The sequence below is a fragment of the Pseudophryne corroboree genome, chromosome 7 (genome assembly GCF_028390025.1).
Source record: "Pseudophryne corroboree isolate aPseCor3 chromosome 7, aPseCor3.hap2, whole genome shotgun sequence".
Classification (NCBI taxonomy): domain Eukaryota; kingdom Metazoa; phylum Chordata; class Amphibia; order Anura; family Myobatrachidae; genus Pseudophryne; species Pseudophryne corroboree.
Genome location: NC_086450.1, coordinates 160,171,182 through 160,195,302, shown reverse-complemented (window position 1 = coordinate 160,195,302; position 24,121 = coordinate 160,171,182). Strand labels below are relative to the sequence as shown.

At 41.9% G+C, this 24,121-nt stretch overlaps 1 protein-coding gene across 3 annotated transcripts in view; it reads left to right on the top strand.

Annotated features, from left to right (window-relative positions):
- ZEB2 (zinc finger E-box binding homeobox 2) overlaps positions 1-15,669 on the top strand; it is a 127,131-nt gene extending 111,462 nt beyond the window's left edge. For all 3 annotated transcript variants that reach the window (XM_063933745.1, XM_063933743.1, XM_063933744.1), the window contains 4 exons: positions 314-422; positions 3,082-5,051; positions 8,552-8,732; positions 13,629-15,669. In XM_063933745.1, the coding sequence (XP_063789815.1) occupies positions 314-422; positions 3,082-5,051; positions 8,552-8,732; positions 13,629-14,206 (2,838 nt within the window). In that variant the 3' untranslated portion in view covers positions 14,207-15,669. The remainder of the gene's footprint in view (positions 1-313; positions 423-3,081; positions 5,052-8,551; positions 8,733-13,628) is intronic.
- The last annotated feature ends 8,452 nt before the right edge of the window (positions 15,670-24,121 follow it).

Sequence of the window (24,121 nt, the reverse complement as noted above, 5' to 3'; positions counted from 1 at the left end):
ATTCCTGCTGCAATAAACGTACACCTGATTTCCTCTCTTGGTGCAATCTGTACCAACTCTGTTCCTCTGTTTCACACACTGTTTCATTTCTAGCTGCCTTTAGCAATTCAGATAGTGATCTGCACATAGTTGATATGTTCTGCAAATTTGCACATGATATATTTTGAATATTAAAGAGCAATCGTTTACTTTTATTTAATTTTGTTATTTCAATTTTATGCAATTTATAATTAAAGAAGGAACTTTGGTATGTGGACTGTATTTTATTATACATTGTTTTGTATAAAAATGATTATTATTTTTTTACATGCAGCACCAAATGTTGACCCAGGGAGCCAGCAATCGCAAGTTTAAATGTACAGAGTGTGGCAAAGCATTTAAATATAAGCACCATCTGAAAGAACATCTGCGTATACACAGCGGTAAGTGTCAGAAGTGCTTGTTCTCTGGTTAATATGAGTAATTACATAAGTGCATATGATGGATACTCAGAAGTTTGTAGGTAAATATTTTTTTTTGAAAGAGGAGTAAATTGTATTTAATGCTTTTGTAAATATGTATTAAAACATAATCATACAGTACTATTCTTGAGTAATATCATACCACTTTCCACCAAAAACCTAGATCTGACCTGGGTTTCTGGACATGGGGCCTAATTCAGACCTGATCACTGCAACGGCACTGATCGCATCTCACTGGTGCGATCGCCTCTGCCTGATTGACAAGCAGAGGCTGTCGCGGGGCACGAGGGAGCGTGCCAACGGCGTAAGGGGGGGCGCGGTCCAGACAATGCAGGCGTGTCAGGACCGTTGCTGGGGCAGGCCGTGGCAGCAACGTAACGTCACATGCAGCCGCTGCGACCCAGAACGTGGCGGGTAGCCGCAGGCAGGGAGCTACTTGGTGGGTGCAGAAGCATCTCCACCGTGCGATGCTTTCGCACCTGTGCGGTGTGGGTGTGGGGGTAGTGCCTGACATGCGGGGCGGATTAGCCCTGTACTGGGTGTCCCCCCGCATGTCAGAGAATCTGATCGTAATATGCTAAATTTAGCACATCTATGATCAGGTCTCAATTAACCCCATGTTTCCAATCCAGGGCAGACCCCGTTAACACTGCACCTTGGACCCAGGTTCTTCCCAAGTCAGCCCCATTTACACTGAATCTGTGTCTGCCCTATATGTCACTCACAGACACTCCCTTGAGGCAGACCTCTGCATACACAGCCAATCAGCACCTTTTAAGCATAACCCAGCTCGGATAACCCAGGTCGCACCATTTGTACCTCTTTCACACCGCACAAATAACCCAGTATCAACATATTGCCGGGTCGACACGGGTCAGCGTGTGGTGTGAAAGCACCATAGCTGAAATCCCGGGTCGCCTGACCTGGCAATTCAACCCGGGAATAAAGCAGTGTTATTCCTGGATGAATACCGGGTCAATGGCAGCGTAAACTGTCTCCCGGGTCGATGCGACCCAGGACCCCTTCGCTACAACAGGGATAGGCGGCGCGGAGATGATCTCATCTCCCAGTGCCGCCTCTGCCCCCCGCTACTATAGTAACCCACCCGGCATATTGCCGAGTCGGGGAAGCCAGCAGCAGCGTCCAAAGCCGGATCCCACCCGGGAAGGACCTGTTTCCAATTCCTGGGTGGGATCCGGCATTGGCGGTGTGAAAGGGGCATTACACTGCACCCTTACCCAGGTCCAGCTCTGGTAGATACCAGGGTCGGATTCCCAACTCTGGTAGATAACAGGGTCGGATTCCCAGGACATTTGACCAGGGTTATGTTTCAAGGACCCTTTTTATACTGACCCATGATCCAGGTAGACCGATCAATAACCCAAGTTATTGCGACAGTGGAAAACGGGTATTAATATTTATTTATTAATTACCAGTTATTTATATAGCGCACACAAGTTCCGCAGTCCTTTTTTTGGGGGGTACATTCTCCTCAGTTTCTACCCCTGTGGAGCTTACAATCTATGTTGCCTACCACATGTACATGCACACACATTCACGCTAGGGTTCATTTTTGTTGGGAGCTAATTAACCTTCCGCACAGTTAGGGCCATGGTGGGAATTGAACCCATGACCTCAGTGCTGTGAGGCAGTAATGCTAACCATTACACCATCCATCTCTGTAAGATGACATTGTTATATGAACATTTTTTGCAATCTCTTTAGAAGTTTAGATGCCATTAAGGCATATTGGGGCAGATGTATTAACCTGGAGAAGGCATAAGGAAGTGATAAACCAGTGATAAGTGCAAGGTGATATACGCACTAGCCAATCAGCTCCAATATGTAAATTGACAGTTAGGAGCTGATTGGCTGGTGCATTTATCACCTTGCACATATCACTGGTTTATCACTTCCTTATGCCTTCTCCAGGTTAATACATCTGCCCCATTAGTCTCATGAATACAGTTATACCATCTGGCTTATCGTAAAGTTGTACACGAAGGGTTTATATAGAATATGTGATAGATGCAAACTGACTGCAGGTTAACAGCCTATTACACCTCTATTGTTCTTCTAGATAAGACATCACTTTTTGTCTGTGTTAAAAATTCACCTCTGTCTAACTGTACTACACCACAATCCACATACGGAAGTAGGTGACATTCTTGTCCAAAAAAATAGCACAGGTCTGATAATCATTCTAGACAGGGGCGTTTTAAGAGGGGAGGGGACCCGTTTGCAGCCTCCATTTTGAGCCCCCTCCTCTCAGGCAGCTAGGAGACTCTGGCATAATGCCAGAGACTACTGCGCATGCACAAGTCTCCTGGGACATGGAGTCCACGCCTTGTCTGGAGGGGTAAGTATACTATATGGGCGCAGTGTATGCGATGTGGGCCCCCTGGACCCAGGGGCCAGTGTGCACCACACACACTGCTCCCATTATAGAAACGCCTATGATTCTAGAAGTAAATAGAAATCATAACTGACTTAAACACTGTTGTTACAACATATATTTAATTTGCTAAGGTGGGGAAATCATTATGTAACCAATCAAAGTATTTATAACAGTTGGAAAATTGTAATACTATTTACTAATGCATTTTTTTTTACACAACAGGGGAGAAGCCATACGAATGCCCAAACTGCAAGAAACGCTTCTCCCATTCGGGTTCCTACAGTTCACACATTAGCAGCAAGAAATGCATTGGTCTAATCTCTGTGAATGGGAGGATGAGAAATAGCATGAAGACGGGTTCATCTCCTAACTCTGTCTCTTCATCTCCCACCAATTCAGCCATAACGCAGCTCCGGCACAAACTGGAGAATGGTAAACCACTCGGTATGATGGAACCTTCAGGTTTACTGAAGATTAAAACAGAATCACTAGATTACAATGATTATAAGCTTCTTCTGGCAGCCACACACGGGTTTAATGGTCCTAACCCATTCATGAATGGTGGTCTTGGAGCAACCAGCCCCTTGGGACTTCACTCCTCAGCTCAAAGCCCAATGCAGCACTTAGGTGTAGGGATGGAAGCATCGCTACTTGGGTACGCAACCATGAACAGTAACTTAAGTGAGGTGCATAAGGTCCTAGAAATTGTGGACAACACTGTTTCTAGGCAGAAGATGGAATGCAAGGCTGAAGAAATTACAAAGTTGAAGGGCTATCACATGAAGGAAACAGGACCTCAAGGAGAGGAACAAGGTGTGACATCTCCTGGTATGCCACAAGTGGGTCTTCCAGTAGTAAGTCATAATGGTGCCACTAAAAGTATTATTGACTATACATTAGAGAAGGTTAATGAAGCCAAAGCTTGTTTACAGAGCTTGACCACGGATTCAAGAAGACAGTTTAGTAATATTAAGAAAGAGAAGTTACGTACATTGATAGACCTTGTAAGTGAAGAAAAGATGTTAGAGAGCCATAATATATCCACTCCTTTTTCTTGCCAGTTTTGTAAAGAAAGTTTTAACGGCCCCATTCCTTTACATCAACATGAAAGATACTTGTGTAAAATGAACGAAGAAATAAAAGCAGTTCTTCAGCCCAGTGAAAACCTGATACTTAATAAACAGGGAATGTTTGCTGAGAAACAAGCCCTCCTGTTGTCATCTGTACTTTCCGAGAAAGGAATGACTAGCCCTATCAACCCATACAAGGACCACATGTCTGTACTTAAAGCTTATTATGCTATGAATATGGAACCTAACTCTGAAGAACTACTGAAAATTTCCATAGCAGTTGGCCTTCCTCAGGAATTTGTGAAGGAATGGTTTGAGCAAAGAAAATTCTACCAATATGCAACTTCCAGGTCGCCGTCTCTAGAAAGGACCAGTGTGGAAGGGGCGCAAGTCACAATGACTCCCACTAAAGACTCTATGTCAGCCAGATCTCCAGTGAAACCTATGGATTCTATTACTTCACCATCTATAGCAGAACTTCATAATCGGGTATCTAATTGTGATACACCACTCAGGCTTACAAAACCTAGTCATTTTGCTGGTCTGAAACCAGTTGTTGATAAATTGGACCACTCCAGGAGCAATACTCCATCACCTTTAAATCTTTCTTCCACATCTTCTAAAAACTCCCATAGTAGTTCTTACACTCCAAACAGTTTTTCCTCAGAGGAGCTTCAAGCTGAGCCTTTGGACTTATCTGTACCAAGACAAATGAAGGAATTGAAAAGTATTATCAACACAAAGAACAAAACCAAACCTAATAACATCACTATTGACCATAACAGTATTCCTTTATTATCAGAGACTGTAGATGAGCCACTTAATTTAACATACATTAAGAAGGAATTTTGTCATTCTAATAATCTGGACAAAAGCACTAATCCACTATTTGGACTGAATCCATTTAGTGGCAAACCTTTGTACACGGCGCTTCCACCACAGAGCGCCTTTCCACCAGCCACTTTTATGTCTCCGGTGCAGGCGAGCATCCCTGGTCTACGACACTACCCGGGACTCGATCAGATGAGCTTCCTACCACACATGGCCTATACATACCCAACTGGGGCTACGTTTGCAGATATGCAGCAGAGGAGGAAATACCAGCGGAAACAGGGATTTCAGGTAATTCAATATCTTGTGCTACTATTTATGGCAGAAATTAAGGTTTTATCATTACATTTTAAAGAAGTTATTCAACCCTGAACTAATTTTCATTTATTACAAATGCACTTTATTCAAGATTTCTTTTTACTATATAGTTTGTGGCATAACGCTTGTCTGTTGATGCAGTTAAGTTCATTGCAGGGATTACACTAGAGATCAGTACCTTAAATATGGCATCTCTTTATATTACCAGGTAGTTGTCATTTTAATGTGTATAGCCAAGAATCTGATGAGGTCAGTTCAATTAGACGCGGACTGGACAAGTTGCCATTGTAATGACTTGGAAACACTGCCAACTGCACTGCAACTTGATTCCATAGCTAGGCGGGCATATTTAAATACCCATCCAGTTGTGATGTCTGAAATGTGTGTATACAGTAGCTTACCTAATCAGCCGCTCTGTCAGCCTGACGGCAGGTAAGCTGCTTTAATTTTCTAATGTGTAACCAACCTATAGCGGAGATGTACCAAGCAGTGAAAACAGTGGAGAAGTGAGCCAGTGGAGAAATTGCCCATGGCAACCAATGAGCATTGAAGTAACATTTATAATTTGCATACTAAAAATTATACAGAGCAGGTGATTGGTTGCCATGGGCAACTTCTCTACTGGCTCACTTCTCCACTTTTTTCTACTTAGTACAGTATGTAAGACTAGTACAGCTAGAAAGGTTCCTCAATCTCTGTCTGCATAGAGACATTCTCAGGGGCAAATTAATAACACAAAAACATCAATTTTAGATTTGTAATTTAGCGGAAGGGGAATATAAACAAACAAGGATAGGCAACTTCCTTAAGGTTTAAAGTATTGCACATGTGACTACTTTTTGCCCCTCCTCACTGGAAAATCTAGGAGGGAAAGTACAAGAGCAAGGAAGATGATGATATGATTTGACCCTCCTTCTTTGCAACATGGTGATATCGGCATTGCCCACTCCTGCATGTTTATGCAAACTGCATACTCACGTAGCGGGGGTGCGGCCTGATTATGAAAATTAAGCCAACATGGTTTAACACCCAAGAGTAGCAGATCTGGAAGGCTGCGACACGAGAATTAGAGAGTATTGAAGTTTGAGGTAATGGTCAACTAAATGCTCTGGAGGCAGACATTTTGTGAGCTAAACTAAAATCTTATCAGTTTACTAGGAGCTAATGGCATCACTAATCATGTGTTTGTGCTTCCTGGCATTATTTCTCTGATAACACACGCTGGTGAAACTCTGCATTCTCATATTCTCATCACAAAAAATGGCTGTCTCCATTGTATAAGTGGTGCTAAACATTCTTTAAAAAAATCTGTTCTTCTAAGGGGTGATAAATGAATGGCTCATACATACTGCCTAGGTCAGCTTTACAATCTAACCGACATTGATAATCTTTTACATGCTGAGCATAAGGAAGATTCTACTATAACAAATGTTATAGGGTTAACTGCTGCAGCATGCATTGTTACCAGTATTTATTGTCCCAAGTCAGGGACTATAGATGTTGGATGGACTTTAACAGAAATATGGCAACGTACACTGTTTTTTTCCTTTTTGTCAACATTCATGAGTATGTAGCCTATTCAGTAGGTAGCAGTTCCTGATGCCTCAGTAATATCATTTGTTGCTAATTAATTGATTGGCTACTTTTTCATATGCTTACGAGGTTAATTTTTTTCAGTCCGCCTCCCCCCAAAATGGCTCCTGTATGTGTTGGTGCACTTAATTTGAAAGCTTTTATGAACATTAACATAGTATGGGAAAAATACTGTAGCATTTTTTTGTTTTTGTTTTTTACTGTAATCCACATTAGCCATTGATACATTTAATTAATCAGACATGCAGTAGGCTGATCACAGCTACTGACCTTTTGTGGTTTCCTCCGGCTCTGAGTGATGCCAGAGGGGAAGCCCAAGTGACAAGAGCAGAGGGCTAGACAATGTCCCCTCCCCATGATATATGCCATTAATTGCATAAATAATCACTGCGCTTTACAACTGTGTGTGTGTGTGTGTGTGTGTGTGTGTGTGTATATGCATATATATATATATATATATATATATATATATGCTGGAGGGTGTAGGCGGCACTCGGAGTCTTGCACACTGTCGTTAATGAAAAGCCATGTGTGTTTATTTATCGACGTTTCGGGAGACAGACCTCCTTCCTCAGGACACTGCAGTGGTTTGCAGTGTCCTGAGGAAGGGGGTCCGTCCCCCGAAACGTCGATAAATAAACACACATGGCTTTTCATTAACAACAGTGTGCAAGACTCTGAGTGCCGCCTACACCCTCCAGCCTGTATTGGGGCCACCTTACCCCTAGGAGGGCACCAGAACAAATATCCCTACGGGAACAGCAGAGTGCCGGGTTGCATCCATGGACTATATATATATATATATATATATATATATACATACATTTCATTCTAAAACATAGGTACTATATATCAAAGGTGATGTGAACGTCTTCAGATTTAAGTAAGTTCCCCTGCAATTCCACTAAAAGTTATTACTAAGTGCCTCTAGCTGTCTTTCAATGAAATTCTGTTCTGTATACAACATTATGGGGAACAGGAATATGCCTGCAAGTTTTCTAGCAGCTTTTTCTAGATCTTACGTTAAAGTGCATCAACCTTGCAAATGCTACCCAAACCAATGTAATCTGGGGGGTAATTCTGAGTTGATCGCAGCAGGAAATTTTTTAGCAGTTGGGCAAAACCATGTGCACTGCAGGGGAGGCAGATATAACATGTGCAGAGAGAGTTAGATTTGGGTGGGTTATTTTGTTTCTGTGCAGTGTAAATACTGGCTGCTTTATTTTTACACTGCAATTTAGATTGCAGATTGAACACACCCCGCCCAAATCTAACTCTCTCTGCACATGTTATATCTGCCTCCCCTGCAGTGCACATGGTTTTGCCCAATTGCTATCAAAAATCCTGCTGCGATCAACTTGGAATTACCCCCCTGGTTTCTATTAATTAATTAGTGGTAACATAATCCAAGAAGCCATGTGTACAGAATACATACAACGTGAATGCATTGCGAGTGCTCTTTGTAGTCACGACCAGGATAAATCAAAATACAGGGAATGATTTACCAGCCCACTTTCATCATTGTCTAATGCTGATGGCACGTGGATACAGAACGCTGATAAAATATTCTCTATTTTAAATTACAGCATTAAGTATGATGCTTCGGGCATTTTGTCAGCAGACATAAACTTAAATCAACTGTATAATAACATTTTGCATCTGATCATAAAATTCAATTATACAAATTTTTTTTTTTTTTTTAGAAAGCAGCAAAAATGAAAACTAATACGCGGCTGCTAACAGTGTTTATAGTCTTATAAAAATGAATAGAGCCGAATTAGAATAAGACCATACTTTTAATGACAGCACAGCGATATTCATTAGTTTTAGAACCACATCAGCGTTTAATAAAGCACTAACGTTAATTCGTTATATTACAGGGTGAAATGCTTGATGGGGTCCCGGATTACATGTCAGGTCTAGATGATATGACGGATTCTGACTCTTGCCTGAGTCGAAAGAAGATTAAGAAGACAGAAAGTGGCATGTACGCCTGTGATTTATGTGATAAGACATTCCAGAAAAGTAGCTCCCTCTTGAGACACAAATATGAACACACAGGTAAATGAATATCACTTACACCTTTCTTTGTGATATACTCCAAACTTTTCTCCTAAAGGACATTATACTGAAAAATTACATCTATTGAAATCAGTGGATTTCTTGTAAAGTTCTTCTATTAGGGCATTAATAGAAGACTAGCAAGTATGATAGGTGATGTCTTCTAAAATTATGACTTTATATGGGATGATTAAACTAAGCGCAGTGTTCCAACACTGCAAACCTGCACACACTTCTTATAGTACTGTACAGAAATATCGCTTGAGGTGCAAGCACAAACAAGAGCAATGTTTCATCCCACAGAGACACATCATGCGAGGTTCAGTTGAGTTGCCCACAAAGTGCACCGTTGTTTAGAACACTGGAGGCAGCCATTCTGTGGGTGGAGCAAATATGAATGAGAATGCAGCCTATCAATTAATTAAGAGCTAGCAATACCTCTGAGGCATGGGGTTCCCAATACCTAACTCTGGTCGTGCTTTAAGTAAAACCATTCATTATTTAGTTCATACAGTCCTCAATGCTGTTTTGTCCAATAGGGAAACACTTCATTACAATCTATTGCTGGTGTTTCACTTGAAGGTGCAATCCAATTAGCTGCAAAGGGGGGCGTGTTGCCATTGCAACGTCGTAGAAACTACAGCAACGGGGATCACAACTTACCCTCCTCCTGGCCCGATCTCACCCCGGATTTGCTGATTTTTGTACGGAGCCCTATGGTGCAATACCGTAAACGCGGCATACAACAGCACTAATTCGCACAACGAGTGAATTTGCGGCTAATTGGATTAAGCCCTAACTATGCACGGCAATTGATGTAGCACCTTTCATGTCAATCAGCAACACAAGTACTGCACTATATTTACATTTGCTAAATAAATGTGTAGATATTGTGCTGAACTATTCTGTAAACATTTATTCCCCTTGTAGACGTAATAACCCGGGTTATTTCAGAACCCACCCAGTTCGCAGCTCAGTCCGAAAGGGGTCATGAAAAATAACCTAAGTTGAGGGACCTGGCAATGAAACCCGGGTAGCGACCAGCATTGGACATGGGACTGACCCAGGTCACAGTGCAGCTTGCAGGGTCTGACCCGGGACACGATGACCCGGGTCATGCCGTATACCTCCGGTTTGGCCACCTGCAGTAGCTCTTGGAGATGGCATCATCACAGAATAACCCGGGTCTAGCTGCCGGTGTGAAAGGGGTCTGAGCCGGGTCCCATCCTGGTCAGAATGGGGATCTGAAAGGGGTATAAATAAACATAGATGCTAACTATAAACAAGGTACAAGAGAAAGTACAACCTAAAGTACAGCAGATACATATGAATGTGTTTTCATAAATTGCCAGGACTTCTACTGTGTCTGAGCAAGAGGATCATGATTTACCTGTCATTATGACTTCCGGTGGTATCCAGGGAGCTGTAACAATGAATGGAAAGCAATATTGCTTTCTACATGTACGTTTTAAAGTCTGCCAAGGAATGGAAACCTTTACATGTATCTTTGTAATGAAATGTTATTGTAACACGTTCTGCACGGTACTGCAGAATGTGATTAACTGCATAAAATGTATACTTAACTGATGGCTTCTGTACCTCCCTAAGAAGTTCACAAGCAGCTGCAGATATTGTTATACTATAGCATCTTACTGCCAGTATGTAATCGTCCCAGATAATTAATATAACTAGAGCCACCCACCCCCTGCAATACCCTGCCCGCCCCTCCCCCCCTCATGTTTGCATTCCTGTCCGCAGTCATTCTAGTTCTGCTGCTGACACAGCAGGTGTACATAGCCTCTAGTTACACACCAGCCACGGTTGGCGTTTTACATTCTTTTTGCTCACTTTGAGGTCGATTAAAAAAAAAAAAAACTTAAGCAATTAAAATCCATGATTTGCTTGTCTCATTACCATTGTTCAATACAAAACGGTTATAACATTTGTACCTTAACACTCACTATTAAAAGTAATGAAAAAGCCTGTCACACGAGTACACTTTCTTTTTTATTTGAGAGATGGTTTAAAATCCTCCATTAAGAAATGTAAAAACAGATCACTTGCAGTGATACGAATCCATAAGAATCAAATCTTCTCCTGTCTCTGGGAATTCAGTAATATCAGTGCTGCTCCTAATTCTAAACAAAAAACAATTTCATTTAATTGATATATAATGGACTATTTACATAATGTGTTTACCCAAACTATTATTTACAGTATTCAAGGACTCTAATAAATTGAAAGACTAAAGTGATGTTTACCTGGTTGCTACATCTTATTTTAGAAAGCGTAGTTGGGTGATTTTAAGGTCGTTTTATATTGTGAACTTTATTCATGCCCTGTAATCAAGGCAAAGGACAACTCCGCTTATTGGGGGTAATTCCAAGTTGATCGCAGCAGGAATTTTGTTAGCAGTTGGGCAAAACCATGTGCACTGCAGGGGAGGCAGATTTAACATGTGCAGAGAGAGTTAGATTTGGGTGTGGTGTGTTCAATCTGCAATCTAATTTGCAGTGTAAAAATAAAGCAGCCAGTATTTACCCTATACAGAAATAAAATAACCCACCCAAATCTAACTCTTTCTGCACATGTTACATCTGCCTCCACTGCAGTGCACATGGTTTTGCCCAACTGCTAACAAAATTCCTGCTGCGATCAACTTGGAATTACCCCCATTGCTATAAATACGTGGCTGAAAGACACAGAAGGAAGACAGAAAGATAAACCAATGTATTTAGTAAAAGTCTGAGAAGAGTATGTGTAAGCAAATAAATTAAAGTCATCATCCACTTTAAATCCAGATTTTAAGGACGTGTCACTGAGGATCTTGAGATATTAAGATGAGTCAAAGCAGTGGCTAACTACCGAGGGTGCAGGGGGTGCAGCTGCTATGGGGCCTTGACTGCTTTCAGGGCCCGCAGCTCCCTTTCTCACCCTGCGAGTGAAGCATGCAGATTTCAACGATGGTATCGCTATTATATGTGTCACATGTGTCTGCGTGTAGATTGGCGCCATAAAAGCTGCTTCTAGCTATATGTTTAAGTTTGGTAATGTCGCATAGCGCACATAATATAAGTAAGCTATTCTTGCCAAGCTTCAGCCATGGGACACATGAGTGCATCTTCATTCAGTGTTCTTATACTGAAAACTCCAGCTCTGTTAAGCAATGCAGTTGTAGCCTCATTTAATGCCTGTGTGTCTCTGTGTTGCATCATGTGTCTTGTGCCCTGGCATCATGCTGTCAAGCATTTAGTGTCAGGTCTATTTTTGAATGAAACGTCAAGCATGGCCGCTATGGAAGGTGTGAAAGGCATTCTTGGGCTATTTGGAGCCTGGAATCAGCCAGATGTGTTTGGGCTTGGCGTAACTCTCAAGTTCCAATCTCGGTCTGAAGAATGTACGGACTGCTGCCCCTAAAAACATTGATCTCTCTGGCATCTTGCTGCAAACTTCAGGCACCCATAATACACCTTAAATAAATCTTTACAAACATAATGGGCCTCAATTAGAGTTTGAGTACATCCAGCTGGATGGTGCGCGTATTGTGCTACAGGTCAAGCCAAATGTAATATTTACTGACAGATCTAGAGTTGGGAATGGGCACCTCTTTGCCCAACTCTAAATTAAAAATTTAATAATAAAGTTGCCCAGTATTCTGCTACAAAGCAGGCAGTATTTACCCTGAATGCAAAAATAAATAGCATTTATGCCCATTGCATTGCAGCGTGGTGTTTCTGGATGCAAAATGATATCCCTTAGCTGGACTTGTTCCTCCTACAGATGTAGCCACGGTCATCTTACTGCGATGCTGCATGGCGTGCCAGGCTTTAGGAATTAATGGAGCGATCGCCGGCTACAAATAGTCGCAGACTGGCATGCTATGCAGAAAGCAGTGTTTGCAGCATGCCGCATGGCAGCAAAGATGAGCATGGCTAGATCTGTAACGCTAAATCGGACATTATGTGAGTAATGCTTTGGTATTGACAAAGGACAGATAAGTAGTGTTTTGCTTGTTGTGTTATCATATATATATCCAGCAAATAAAGGAACATCTGTAAAAGGTAAAAAAGTAGTTTTGTATGATCAAAGTCTGATCCAGTCTGTGAGCTGATAGAGTGACCTGGAAAAGGTTTTCTGTTTATTGTGAAAACTTTTTTATTGGTCCAACAGACAAACTGCCAGATCTGTATGATTTGGCAAATCACAGCTTTCACAAGTGGACATTAAACAACAATACTGGATCTTTGGACATGGTACACGTTTAAGTTGCTGGTTGTCGAGATCCTGGTGTTCAAGATACTGATGCCAGAATCCCGACAGATGAAAATGCCGGCAGCCGGAATACCGGCCAAACAGGACTATTCCCACTCATGGGTGTCCACAACACCCATAGAGTGGGAACAGAACCTATGGTGAGCACAGCGAGCCTGCAAGAGGACTCTTTGCGCTCGTCACGCTGCCGGACGCCGGTAAATCATACCGAACCATACTGTGTCTGGTGCAATATTGGAAACCACACATAGATCTGCCTTTAAGGGGCAACAAAAGAAATCACTTTCAGTTAACATCAGATGCAATTCACAAAATTAATGTTGCTGTGTAAAAATGTTCTGTCTTTCAAAGTTTTTACATTTTGTCTTGCAACAAAACATCTAGAAAACTAACAAGTTCTGTTTTGTAATACTATGCTAAGAAACAGCATCTCTGAGTAGATTGGAGCAGATTAGTGTTCGTTAAGTTTAACTAAAAAAAAATCTTCCGCAAATGGAACTTTTGTGATGTGTCACATAGATCTGAGAGCAGATGGGTAGTTAATTGACCCCAAATGATTGTTTTTTGTTGTAAACACTTTTTTTAATGAAATGTAACAAAGGTGTACCTTCTTTTGTTTTGCAGGTAAAAGGCCACACCAGTGTCAAATTTGTAAAAAAGCATTTAAACATAAACACCATCTAATAGAACATTCACGTCTGCACTCCGGTGAGAAGCCATACCAATGTGATAAATGCGGAAAGCGCTTCTCACATTCTGGGTCTTACTCACAGCACATGAATCACAGGTATTCCTACTGTAAGAGAGAGGCTGAGGAAAGGGAAGCTGCGGAGAGGGAAGCCAGAGAGAAGGGCCACTTGGAACCCACAGAGCTGCTGATGAATCGAGCTTACCTACAGAGTATAACTCCTCAGGGCTACTCAGACTCAGAGGAAAGAGAAAGTATGCTGAGAGATGGGGAGATGGAAAGAGAGCATGATAAGGAAGTTGAGGACGTTTACAATAAGCTTGGAAGGCAAGATGGTGATGAAGAGTTTGAAGAGGAAGAGGAAGAGAGTGAGAATAAGAGTATGGACACTGATCCAGACACGATCCGAGACGAGGAAGATAATGGTGAACACTCAATGGACGATAGTTCAGAGGATGGCAAAATGGAAATAAAATCTGAACACGAAGAAGAAAATATGGAGGATGGCATGTAATAAACTACTGCATTTTTAAGCTTCCGATTTTTCCTCCAGTAGTCTTGTTACCTGCTTGAAAACTCTGCTGTGTTAAAGCTGTTCATGCACGTGCCTGAAGCTTCCAGGAAGCCTGTATAGATGAACTGAGATGAGGGTGGGGGGGAAGGGGGGGGGGCAGTTCTGCCAAAAAAAGTCAAATGAAGTTTGAGGTGGTCGTTGTTGAGAACTGCATTATGCAAACTTTTGTACAGTATTAAAGGCCTAGAAACTGTGTGGTTTCAGAGACTAAACCCTGTGTTTAATAGCATTTATTCTTTAAGCACAAAATAGTTAATTGTACGAATTGCACTCTACTTATATATCACTACAAACTTAAAAAAAAAGATATTTCTAATTTATATTAATACATAAAAAAGTGCTCGCACTGCTGTACATCAGTATTATCACTTCACTTTAATTTAAGGTGCTCGCACTGCAATACACCTGTTCTAGAATTCCTTTGTAACTTTACTTTGCTATTATACATAATTTTCTCAGTTTCATGCTAGACAACCACACAATTTTAGGCCTATTTTATTTTATTTTTAATGTGAAGGAACATGTGTAAAACAAAACAAAACGGAGTCTTAAGAGTGACCTGGATATGAAGGAAAAAAGAAAGGTGAATATTAAAGAAAGCCTTTGTAAGGTGTTTTTTTTTTTTAAAGAAAAAAAAAAGCCTTATATGCAAACCTTTTAATCTGTGTGTTTCTGCAAGTGCCATCCTTGTACAGTGTTAAGAAGGTAACGCGAGTTACCAATGCACCAGCTTCAGTGTTAAGCTTACCCTGTTCTTTGAAGCACCCATGTCAGTATTAGAATAGGCGGCAGTTCCTTAGTTTACATATGTTTGTGCAATTTTTTTTTGTATTTTTTTGTCCATTAATTTTGTCAGTATTACACCAAACTTTTTTTGCAAGATATTTTTTTCCATTCATTTAATTTTAGGTCAAATAACATTTTATTTATGTGGCTCATTTTATATTTCCTAATTTTATTTATTTCATACTGTAGTGTACAGTATAATAGTTCTTCAATATAGATATATTTTAGTAAAAAAGGAACATGATGTTGATCACTTGGGCAAATTTTACGTAAAGAGAAGAGCATTTATTGTGTTTTGGAACATTAATTGTGAAATGCAATTTTTTCAACTTTAATTATTTTATTTTTGTTTTATTTTTATTTTCTTTCCAATTACTGGAAATTCCAAATTTGGGAACTTTTGATACGATCTTGTGAAAACACTGTATTTTCGACTGAAAAATTCCACTTTCTTCATCTTGTTTTTTAGCTAAAAAAAAGAGGGACTGTTAAATACAATGTATAATATCGTGACAAAAAAATCTTTCCTGAATTGTCTTTGTAAAAGTATTATTGAATTTTCAATTTGTAATTTCTCTTGAAAATGACCATGCTCAAATAAAAATGTAGCCAAACTATGCAAAGTGTGACTGACTACTTAAAAAACAATTTTGGTGGGTTTTTAGTGCTTATTGATGAAGTAATTTTATATGTTTTTATTCTATTTGCAAACACGGTTATATTGCTGATTTATTTGTAGAAAATTTGCACATGTTAACCCTAGTGTGGTTTCTCCAACAATAGTATTTATGCTCCTGTGGATCTGTGATATAATTCACCTGTGTTTGTTTATCCTACAAAATACATTTAAATAGATGATATTCCAATTTATTATTCAAGTTTGAAAGCCCATGCATTGACATAATAATATTTGTAATGTTATTTGCTGGCATTAATTCATAAAAAGAGCAAGACAATTATATTTGTTTTATACAGAGTTGGCTGTCATAAGCCAAGAGAAGTTGATTCTAAGTGAAATTTGCAGCCTCCCAAAAATTTCCTATATAAAGCATGCAAGTTAACTGCACTGATCTTGTACTACAATCTTCTTAAAAATAAAAATAAATGTTATAGTATTTTAGAAAAGCTTCTATTAGTCTAGCTAAGCCCCTTCAAGTTTGTAGTGAATCTAATGATAAAGAGCATTTTTGTTTCCTAGGTGACTGTAAGCCAGTTACTCAAGACTATGAAGCTTCCATCTTCTCCCACCACTTTCCTCTTTTCATTAGATAAATATATATGATCATCCCACTCCCTAGCTTGAGTTAACAATAAATACTTTAGTTATTTTAGGCATATTATTTAGCTGATATTGTGGTGTTGCTTGCTCTTTTCAATATTGAAAACTAAAATCAAAAGCAATATAAATGCCTGCCACTTTATTAAACACAACAAATAACATTTAAAAGAATTGAAATGTCTGAATGGTGGCTTTGTATATAGTATGTAATATCTTTTATTTTCTTCCTTAGACTGGAGATATTTCTGGTTATATTCCACTAGATCATTGTAAATGTATCATTGGCAGAGAGGCCAAAAGCAACATGTCAGTAATTTACTGAACCATTTCAGTAAGAAAAGCAACAGCAACAAAAAAACAAAAACAAAAAAACATACACTGAGATTGTCTCTGTAAATGAAATTGTAATTTATTTTTATAATGTACATTTTTTTTATTCTTTTGTTTTTGTACCGTTTCTGGTTTGATGTCCCATATTTTTTGTACACTGACCAAGAGAAAAATAAAAACAATTAAAACCCATGAAGTATCACTCAACACTATGCTATTCTGTGGGGCTAGGCAATCCTGTTGGTTCATTGGCGTAGTTATGTGCCTCTGGGCCCTGGTGCATAAACTGAAACTGGGACCCAGGACATGCAGAAGCTCCAACATGGCCTTTCTAATGGGTATTGGGAGACGTTTTAGTTCCAGTTTCCAATGTGAGCGGCATACAGGAAGCCTCCTATACCTGCTAGACAGGCTTTTCTGGTCATCTGCAGGCGAATGGAAAGGGAAAGAACTAAGCATCCTTATTGGGGTTGCAGTGGGGCTCACAGAGTTCCATGGCCCCTGTACGGTTTGCTTCTGCTGCTACCCCTGTCCCTACGCCATTGTGTTAGTTTATAGTGGTCGATAGAACTGTGCAATAGAATAACATAGCATTAAGTGATATATTAACAAATAGTGATATGGAATGTATAAAAAGGTGTTTATCCCACCATTAGGGGCATGAATGGAAATGAGTAGAGTCAGGTAAAGTATTCCATGCCGGTGACAAAGCTATAGAGCAGGCTCTCTACCTACATCTTCACTTCTAAGGGCTAATGCAGAGCTGAAAGCAAGTCAGCCATTATAGCTCCTCTGCATTACGTGCATAGAACTAAGGGCCTGATTCATTATGGATCGCTATTGAGGCTGAGATAGTGATGTTCACAAATCTGCTATTGCTAAAATTGGCATGTGAAGAGCCGCACAGAAAGGATAAAGGACGCCCACTGCTGCATTCCCAAATCTGCATAGGCATTAGCAGATTTGCAATGCATACGCAAAAAAAGGACGACATCGACATTTGCGGCTGACCCCAGCATACTCAAATCTATGAGAATGCAGCCGCACTGGGCGCCATGGTTATGAATGCAGCGATCACAGATGACGTCAGATACACTCCCCAAAAATGGCCATGACATGCCTGCGTTTTCCAACCACTCCCCACAAACGCCATTTTACCACCCACAAACGGTCCCTTCTGTCAAACAAAATGTGTTCCCTTTACAATTAGGCTGCATACGAAGGTGATCACATTTTGCACTTCGCACATGTGCAACGCATTCACAGCGCATGCACAGTTTGCCGATAATCGCTCACTGTGTGCAATCTCACATTTGCAGTTGGTAATGAATCAGGCCCTATATGTAAATATTCACTCGTATGCAGCACTACTCAGTTCTTTGTCTGGAACTACCTACCCATGAGCTTACTTTGATATCTGTCATCTTCATCAGTGTGCATTTGCTCAAGCTCTATCCATGGTGCAAAAGATACATCTGAAAATGGATATTTATGTTTCCATACATCTCTTCATGCCCTTTGTGAAGTTTTCCTACATGAGAATGCCCCATCATGGTCAAATTATACCCCTGTCCCCTTCAGTCACATGTTGATGAAAGTGAAATTACTTTGGATCACGCCGTTCTAGGGATGGCCATCGGTGTGGCCTCCGTCCAAGCATATGTTCAGCGCAAACAGATGAACTGCTCTGCAATAGGGTATACACCAGGGGCGTTTTAAGAGAGGAGGAGGCCCGTGTTCGGCCTCCTCCGTTCGGGCCCTCTCCTCTCTGCCCGGAGCGCTGTAGAGTCTGAGCACTAGAGGGCTCAGACTCTACTGCGCATGCGCAGATCTCCGGGAACATGGCGCAGTGGCCATTTTCCCAGAGATTTCTCTACTGCGCATGCGCAGAACTCAGTGAAAATGGGCGCTGAGCCATTTTCATGGATTTCTAATAGCGCTGCAGATGCCGGCGCTGGACTTCGGAGGGGTGAGTATTTTAAAAATGGGTGCAGTGTGTGCGTTGGGGGCCCCCTCTGGACTCAGGGGCCCGTGTGCACCGCACACACTGCACCCATTATAGAAACACCAGTGGTATATACTCAACTCTGCAGTAAATCGGGGCCGGTTCTACACCTTGTGGCGCCCAGTGCGAAAGTTTCCACTGGCCTCCCGCAACTCCTCTCTATGGGAGAGACATCATGACGTCTCTCCCATAGCAGCGCCGCACAGACACTAGTAATAATGACCTCTAGTGTCTGTCACTGGAGCCGGCTGCAGCGGATGCCCACACAGCCCATGGCGTCTGCTGCAGCCGGGAAGCGGGATTCGGGTAGGCGGCGGGGTGACTGCGGTAGCGCTCCCAGGCCACAGCGTCCCGGGCGCAGGCACTGCTTGCCTGCACCAAGAACCGCTCCTGCATTAAACCTTTATAGAACAATTGCTAATTGCTGTTTATTACCTTGGACAAGTTTTAAAGCTTTGTCCCTGCAATTTGTTATTGGCACGGAAATGTCCCTAGTTTTCAATATTGACAAAATGTTTCTCTGTATGTCAGATGCAATTCTTACTATCTATTCTTACTCTAGGCTTTAGAAGTTTTAAATTTATTGAAAAAGACTTTTTGAAACACAAAAAAGGACACATCAAATTCTGACCACAGAAGGTGATAGGGATTGTAGTGCTGACAGACAGTATCACATGTAACACTAGCAAAGTGGGAAGCCACGTAAATTACACAGGCAGCAAAGGAATAGTTTTATGTTTATTTTATTTCAAAGTTTTAATAATCATATGTTTGCTATTTCTTTACCATTCAACTACATTCTCTGATTAATAAAAATAATGGAGGAGGTAACTGAATATTGGAATACACACTATCATATTCGGGGCAGCATCAATTCTATGGGGAGAATTTAATACAGTGCTAAGTGCAGTTGTGATGTTTGGCTGCACACATCACGGTTGAACATAGGGGGTCATTCCGACCTGATCACAAGCTGCCGTTTTTTGCAGCGATCAGGTCACTACTGCACATGCTTATGCACTGCAATGCGCAGGCGTGTCGTATGGGTACAAAGCGGATCATTGCTGAACGATGGATTTAATGAAGAGTCCATTTGCACAGCCGATCACAAGAAGATTGACAGGAAGAAGGCGTATATGGGTGTCAACTGACCGTTTTCAGGGAGTGGTTGGAAAAACGCAGGCGTGTCCAAGCGTTTGCAGGGCAGGTGTCTGACGTCAATTCCGGGACCGGACAGGCAGAAGTGATTGCAGCACGTTTATACCTACTCAGAAACTGCACAAACTATTTTTGTAGTGCTCGGCTGCACAGGCGTTCGCACACTTGCAAAGCTAAAATACACTTCCCAGTGGGCGGCGACTATGCGTTTGCATGGCTGCAAAAAGTAGCTAGCGAGTGATCAACTCGGAATAACCCCCATAGTACCCTAATGCCACTAAGATTTCTATGCACTTCAAGGGGGATGCGATGGAACTTCAGCAAAGTTAATGGCTGCAGAGTCCCTTTACCTGACTGTTCCAGACGCACCTTGCTGCCATCTAGCTGAACTGAATTCTCCCCTGTATTTGGCCCTGATCATGTGTTAATTTAGAATTTAGAAAATACTTTAGGCTGCCCAAATCATCTGGAATTTCCACACAGTTAATACTATTAAAATACTATTAATTAATGTACTGTTCTCTAGATGATAATGGATGTCAAGCTTTTTTTATATCTTTTTGTTATATCTGTTTTTACAACTGCATGCAGTGGCAGTTTTAGGTGCGAGCTAGCAGGGCGGACGCCCTGTCACGCCGCCAGCACTCTGCACCTAAAACCGCCACTGGTACCAGTTATCTCAATGTCTGTTACATAGCAATGCCAAACTCCTGCCTCCCACTGACTGCTCCCCAATGGCCACCTCAGCCCACCACCCTCCGCTGTCTGCCCACACCCCCCACCCTCTCTCTACTTTTGCACTGACTGGGCAGAAGTGAGATGAGCTAAGAGAGCTGGGAGCTGGGGGACCTACTGCTGCGAGGCCGCATCCGGATGGTGCAAAATTGCACATGGACATGCACACACACATGCACACACACATGCACACACACATACACACACACATACTTTCTCTAGGGAGGCTCTAACTGATGCAGTGTGTTTAAGGGGCTACCTGGCACAATGTGTATAAGAGACTACCTGGTGTAATGTCTATAGCAGGCTCTACCTGGTGCAATGTGTATGAGGGGTTACCTGGTGCAATATATATAAGGGACTCTACCTGGCACAATGTGTATAAGGGGCTACCTGGCACAATGTGTATCAGAGGCTCTACCTGGCACAATGTGTATAAGGGGCTATATCTGGCACAATGTGTATAAGTGGCTATCTGCACAATGTGTATATGCGGCTACCTGGTGCAATGTATATAAGGGGCTGTTTGGCACAATGTGTATAAGTGGCTACCTGGTGCAATGTGTATAAGGGGCTCTACATGGTGCAATCTGTATAAGGGGCTACCTGGTGTAATGTGTATAAGGGGCTCCAACTGGCGTAACGTGTATAAGGGGATATACCTGGTGCAATGTGTATAATGGACTCTACCTGGCATAACATGTATAAAAGGGGCTCTACCTGGAGTAATGTGTATATGGAGCTCTACCTGGTGCAATCTGTATAAGGGTCTCTAACTGGCGTGTATAAAGGGTATTACTGTCTGGTGTAATGTGACTGGTGGACACTACTGTGTGGTGTAATGTGAATTAGTTCTATTGTGTGGCCACGCCCCTATATTTTTGGCACACACCTTTGGCACGTACTGTCCCTGTTTTAAATGGGGGGGGGGCAAAGAAAACGTTTGCCATGGGTGCCACAAGGTCCAGAACTGGCACTGACTGCATGTATGCAGTGTTTGACTGGGTATGCAAAGCCCACCAATAGTTTCTTGTACTTTGTAGTATATTGATTTACTGTATTTAATTATACAATAAATATAGAATATTAATTAATATTATCATATTAGAGGGAAACTGTGTGACTTCTCCCATGCTCAACCAGAGGTGTAGCTAGGCACCATGGTGCCCGGAGCAAGGGTATATTTTGGCGCCCCCTATCCTGTACTGAATTAGATGCCTATCCAACATGTGGTGGCATGTTACATTTGTGGAGCTCAGGGGGTGAAAGTTTCCATGGGGTGCCCCCATATTTAAAATAGGGTCAGTGCATTCCAAATACCTGCAACAACAATATAGGGGCATGGCAATATGGACGGTGTAATGGTTAACATTATTGCCACACAGCACTGTAGTCATGGGTTTGACTCCCACAATGGCCCTGTGTGGAGTTTGTATATTCTCCCCATGCTTGCATGGGTTTCCTCCCACAATACAAAAATATACTGTTAGGTTAAGTGGCTCCCAACAAAAATGAACCCTGTTGTGTTTGTGTGGTAAGTAATATAGATTGTAAGTTCCCATGGGGTAGAGACTAATGTGAATGGCAAAGTATTCTTCTAAAGTGCTGGGGAATATGTGTGCACTATATAAATAACTGTTAATAGTAAATAAACAATGGCTTCATTGGGAAGGTGCATGGCCATAGAATAGTATCAGTTCACATTACACTGCACAGTAGTGTCCATCATTCACATTACACCACACAGTAGTACCCCTTATACATGTTATGTTACACAGTAAAGCCCCTTTTACACGTTATGTCACACAGTAGTACCCCTAGTACATGTTAAGCCACACAGTAGAGACTCTAATACACGTTACACTATGGTTGAGCCCCTTATGCACATTAAACCATGGTAGAGCCACTATGAAAGTAGCTGTATTGTACTATTTACTTGCTTAATTCAAATAAATTCAAAACACTATATATGGCCAGACTAACCTGACCTTACAACCCCCCAATTACTCATTGAAACCCCCCGCAAATTTGACCCCCAACAGACCCGATAACCCAGCCAATCTCTGAATTAAAATAATGCCCCAAAACTGACCCCTCCAGATCTGATAATCTCTCAATGCCTCAATGAAAATAATGCCCCAAATGTGACCCCCCCCCCCCACAGACATGAAACCCCCCAAACTCTCAATGTAAATAATGCATCAAAGAGAGGTGCTTCAGCAGCTGGGGCAGAGTGAGGTTCTGCAAAAGCCAGGGCAGAAAGAGGTGCTGCAGCAGCGAGGGGAGAGAATGGTGCCACAGGACAGAAGTAACCCTGCTGCACAGCTACAAGCGGGCCACTGAAGGGGAAGTGGGTGGGAGGCAGTGCGCCCTCTAACTTTTTTGGTGCCCCAGAGCTCGTGCTCCGGAGCCACCCTCCCCACACCCCTGTGTTCAGTACATATAGGGGCACAATTAGGCAGAGTTGTACCCAGCCACCCTGCTGCCAAGGAGTAAATTATATATATTTTTTAACACATAGAACTACAGTAGAAATTTGTGTACAAGTGGGTACCCTATAATACACACTTCTGTAACTTTAACAATGATCACATCAGACAAAGCACTCATTTCAACATTTTCAGCAGGAAATTAACTTGTTTTTAGCAGTGCTGCCATGGAACCACTGGGCAAGTGAATTCCCTTCACTCCCTGGCATTCTCCTGCTCAGGTCTCCATTCTGGAGATCACCTGTAACCACAGCTGGCCGGCGCTGTTTCCCTCTTAGATGGCAGAGCATTATCTAGCTTGCTTTCCCCACAGCTCCCCTCCTCTTAAATGGTGGAGCACAGTATCAGGCTGGCTGGGAACGATCTGTACCATGCAGTTTTAGGGATGGCCATCGGTGTGGCCTTCATCAATGGTGATTGTAACACAAACCATCAGAGTCATGTAACTATTCTGTTTTTGACCATTCTTGTTTCTGCGCATGTGAGGCAGCTGGTGCTGATTCTGTGTGAGAACCGGGGGCCAGGCTAAACTCTGACTGACAGCTGAGGCTGTCAAGGAGGTAGGACATCTCAGGCCGTCTCTCACACATAGCGAAAGAGCTGGAGGTGGTGCAGGGCTCCTGGCTGACAGTCCAGCATTCCTGTGCAGCAGCAGCACTGAGAACATCAGTAGGGGGGGCACATTGGATATACAGCTACCAGTGATGTCAGGAAACCATATGGTTATATGCCATCGATTGTAAAAGTATTCAACATTTGCCATAGATTATCAATGGTTTTGAAACATCGATGGTCAATGGCGATACTGCAGCAGTTCCCCTGGAGGGGAAGTTAGGAATGGTCGCAAGGAGATTACTGGCGGGAGAGTTGCTAGCTGTGTCTCTGCCTGTTTATCACGGTGTATTGCATTGCTCTTTGCTAGGTTTCTGTGTGTAAATTGTGGTTATTAGAAATCAGGCTACCTTATGTATATGGAGGGTGCAGTGGCCATGTTTTTAATTGAGCACAATGCAAAGTTAAATTGACTTGTGGACAGTTGGGCAGAGTCTCAGTTTCAGGGAGTGTAATATATG